The 4,650-nt window shown below is 47.8% G+C and overlaps 1 protein-coding gene across 1 annotated transcript in view; it reads right to left on the reverse strand.

Moving 5' to 3' along the window:
- The window catches only part of LOC116074436 (butyrophilin subfamily 3 member A3-like), a 20,724-nt gene that overhangs the window by 7,081 nt on the left and 8,993 nt on the right, over window positions 1–4,650 (reverse strand). The window contains 4 exon segments of the mRNA XM_031347014.1: window positions 619–654; window positions 657–1,219; window positions 1,562–1,588; window positions 4,563–4,589. Coding sequence (XP_031202874.1) covers window positions 619–654; window positions 657–1,219; window positions 1,562–1,588; window positions 4,563–4,589 — 653 coding nt within the window.

The following is a 4,650-nucleotide window of genomic DNA, read 5'->3' on the forward strand; positions in this document are numbered from 1 at the left end:
CAAGGAACTATCTAGGATCCAGAAATCCCATCACCAGGAACAAATGTGGAAGTGAGGAAGTAGTGTGTAAGACATATCTTCCCCCATACACACAACAGTACTGGTCACAAGAGCCAACATGGAGAATACATCCTAGGTGATCATGGCCAGATGAACAAATTGAAACAATGTCCACCCAATCCTTGGTCTATTGCATTCCAACCAGTACAAAAACCCAATAAGATGTCATTTAACACCAAGGGGAAAATGCCTTCCCAGAGCTCAAACCAGCCTGTTTTACACCAGCTGAAATAACAGTCAGGGCTCATCCTCCACCACCTGGCACAAGCATGACCTCCCTGCCACCACAGCCACAGCCTCAGAGTCAGACTGGAGAGCAGTGGGTCAAGGCTCCAGGCCCTTCCAGGACTCTTGGTGGCTTTGGCCTGTGGCTTCTACACCCCAACAAGGAGTCACACTGACGACTTAAGCAGTGATCCACACTATGGGAACGGAGTGTCCCTGGCATGCTGGAGAAATGGAGAGTCTTCCCCTGGGACAGAGTCTACAACACAAGAGCCTGGAACCAAGCCCTCCCCTGCAGCACTCGGAGACTCCTTCAGAGGAGGCAAAACTAACTTCTTCCCCGTCTTTGCCCTCCTCCCTTTCCTTCCCTTCCTACTTCTTTTCTTTCCTTTCCTCCCCTCTTCTCCCTCCCCCACCTCAGATGCACATGTCATGGAGCTGATGATCATTGAGACTTCTCCAGACCTAATCCTGAAGTATGGAAAAAGATTCCCAGAGAAGGAAGCTTCATGGAAGGAGAAAAGGTGGGACATGTCACTCATGTTATAGAAGGAGATGTCACCTTCAGTGTAGTCCACAAACACCCCAATACTCTGCGGAGCTTGCCCGATGGATAATGAAGCCCTCCCAGTGTCAATATAGGCCCAATATCCACTACCAGACTGCCCCACGGTCCAAAACCCCTTGTCTGGTCTCTCAAAATAAAAGTCTTTCCTGTCCACACCTTCCCTACAGACCCCGAGAATCCACTTGCTGCCTTCTCTGTTTCTTAGCTTCACCTCCCAGTAATATCTTCCAGAAGAGATGCCTTTGATGCCTAACACAGTGAAGAGGTCATCCAAGCACACAGTGGAATCCTTCTGGGTCACACTCATCTTATCCTGAGAGATGGCAAGGTTGGGGTGGGCAGAGTCTGGATCCAGAGTGAAAGTCCCTGTAGAGAGAGTTATCAGTCATGAGAGGGCCTAATCAGTACCCAGAAGAGACTGCTCCCACCTCCATCTCAAAATCTCTTAGCCTCTTCTAGGGGGTTAAGTCCCTCATATAAGAGCCTTATGGCTCAAACTTAGGTCTTGCAAGCAGAAGGCAGGAAGAAAAGCTGAATTAGGGGTGACAAGGTAACAAGGCACTTGAGAAGGAGACCAGCTTAGTAACTGTCACCTCTGCCATCCACACCACTGAAGTCATCAACACCTGAATCACCACAGAGAAAGGGAGAGACCAGAGCCCTGGGAAGCAAAGGAGGAGGGTCCCTAAGGAACACAGAGTCACTCACAGGCCTGGAAGTGCTCCTTGCGCCAATCTACAAGAGAAAAACAGATCATGTTGAGGGGGTCTCAGATACTATACCCATCTGGCCAACAACTGTCTTCAGAAACACAGAGTTTCTGGGGTTCTGAACTGTGAGTTGTGGGGACAATATGCTTGTCACATATACACACAGAGGGAGAGAAATGTACACATGAAAACACACATACACACACATACATACACACATACACACAGAGAGAGAGATGTGATACACATAAAAACACACATATAAACACATGTAAATATACACATAAACAGACAGACATAAAACACACACAGAGGGAAGGAGAGATACACACATAAAAACACACATATTCACACATACATACATACACACATAAACAAGGGGAGAGACCTAAAACACACACATACACATCTGCTATAGACCTCCAATAAAGACTTTAAGAGTGAGGCTTAACATCCATCCCTAATAAAGGCAGAGAAGCGTCCTCTCACTATGCCTTGTCAGGTCCCAGACACAAGCATCCTGGAAGCTACACATCCTTGAATCAGAACTTTTCCGAGAATGGGAGGGAGGGACGGTGATGAACTGGGAGGCCTGTGAGTTTGAGAGCAACCTAAGGTATATGAGGAGTTAAGCCTGAGCCACATGGTAAGACCCTGTCTGAGAAAATGGCAGCATGAATGGTACTCTACAGTACAGAGCCTGCAAGGTCCAGTGCTTGATCTTACAGACAACAAGCAAGTGAAAGTCCAAGACCACTTGGTGCTCTTGAAGAAGACATGGCTTCAGGTCCCAGCACTCTCATGGATGCTCATGACCATCTGTAACTGCAGTTCTGGGACACTAACACACTCACGTGGACTCCAAGAGCACTAGGCACACACATGGCACAGAGACATACATTCAAGGAAAAACAGTCATTCACAGAATAAATAAACACATGGATGAATGGACAGACAGAAAGGCAGACAGACCGACAGGTAGATCTTTTTAAAAAGAAGAGAGCAATTCTAACTCACAGGTGGGTTCCCCTAATCCAACCACCAAAGGAAGTTGAGTGTGATTTCAAGTTGATCACACATACCTCAGCAAGACCCAAAACATCCTGGAGGCACTGGTCTCCAGAACTAGTACTCATGGTTTAAACACCCAATCCCTGAGTACCTGTGGTCTCAGAAGAGGGAATCAACAGGGACCACAATGCCAAGAACAGACAAGGAGACAGAGGGTGTGTGTGTGTGTGTGTGGGTGTGTGTGTGGGTGTGTGTGACAGAGACAGTGGGACAGAGAGAAACAAAGAGACAGAGAAAGAAGGTGGGAGAGTATGGGAGAGAAAGAGGGTGAGGGAATGGGAGGGGTAGGTGGAAACAGAGAGAGATTGAGTGTGTGTGTGTGTGTGTGTGTGTATGTGTGTGTGTGTGTGTGTGTAAGAGAAAGAGAGAAACAGAGAGACAGAGACATAGACAGAGAACACCAATAGAACAGAGGACAATGAAGAAAAGATACTCGTTACTGAGACAAACGCATAGGAGCCCCAACTTTAAGGAGGACACAGAAACAAAGACTATCTTAGGGGACCTGAATCCCAAAGTCCTAACCTCCTAGGCTGACTTGCGGAACCTTCTGTAAGCAGCACTTATGATCCACAAGGACATCATGGCCCTCCTCCAGAGTCTCTGCTAGCAGCTCAACTCCCCACTAACCCTGCACCTACAAGATGATCTAGATGGCTGCAGACTGGACCATGCTGACAATGACAATGACTTATGTATTCTGTGAGTCTGAGGAGGAACCCCTGCAGTCTTCAAGGGAGGCTCCAGCAGTGATATGGACAATGGAACATTTAGCTCATCTTAGGGCAGCAGGAATAGAAACTGAGAGAGAAGAGGATGACAGAAGCTGAAGAAAGAGAGGCCAGAGGAAACACAACAACCACGGTTGTGCACAGTCCTGCTGGGGGGATGAACAAATGTCTAGTCACACAGATAGCATGCCAACGACGGACCAACGGGAAGACTCCACTCGGGTACAGCTTGTGGAAACAAACAATGAGCTCAATTAGAGTTCCTTAGGAAAACACCGCCTATGGGCGAGCAACCACAATAATTAACAAAAAAACACTCTCATCAATAGCACTAAATGTCTATAGACTTTCTTTGGGAAGGCACAATCAGAAGACCTTCCACAAGGTCTATTAGCAGTCTATAAATCACAGAGAGGGTGACTGAGAGGACTCGGCAGGAAATGATGCTTGTGCCAAGAGAGACTAAGCATGAATTCTACAGGCTGTCCTCTGATCTCTACATTCATGCCAACATACACACAAAGGTATAAGGAGACAGACAGACAGACAGACAGACAGACAGACAGATAGACAGACATAGGCATAAACATAGACATACACATAGAGACATAGACAGAGAGACAAAGAAAAATCATGGAAAGAGGGAAGAAGCCTTTGTGGCTCTTGTCTCCTAATGGGCCCTGTCCTGTGCTGACCTCCATTGGGTAGTGACGGGCTCTGACAGATCAAGAGGATGACAACTACTTCCTGCTGACTTTTATGTCAGCTTGACACAAGATAGGGTCATCTGGGGAAAGGAGCAGAATAGAGGAAATGCTGCTATACCACTGGCCTGTAGGCAAGTCTCTGAGGCATTTTCTTGACTGGTGATTGATATGGAAGAACCTAGCCCATGTGGGCACTTCCATCCCTTGGGAGGTGGTTGTAGGATATAGGGGAAAAGAAACTGCGCAAGCCACCAGAAGCAATCCGCCAAGCAGCACTCCTCCAGGGCCTCTGCCCCAGCTCCTGCCTCCAGGTTCCTGCCTGCTTGGGTTCCTGCCTTGACTTGCTGTGAACAGGGACTGGGGGTGTGAGTCCAGTAAACACTTTCCTCCTGGAGGGAATGCTTGGGTCTTGGTGTTTCACCACAGCAGGAGAAACTCTAACTGAGACAAGCGCTCTGCCCAGAAGGGTCAGTCTATAGGAGTCACATACCTGCATACAGCTGGGCCTTTCTCCAGGCTGTAAATGAACACACTCTGGTGAGAACCCAATCAGAACAGCCCCACTCAAAGAGTCTGCT

Source organism: Mastomys coucha, unplaced genomic scaffold, assembly GCF_008632895.1.
Source record: "Mastomys coucha isolate ucsf_1 unplaced genomic scaffold, UCSF_Mcou_1 pScaffold3, whole genome shotgun sequence".
Taxonomy (NCBI): Eukaryota; Metazoa; Chordata; class Mammalia; order Rodentia; family Muridae; genus Mastomys; species Mastomys coucha.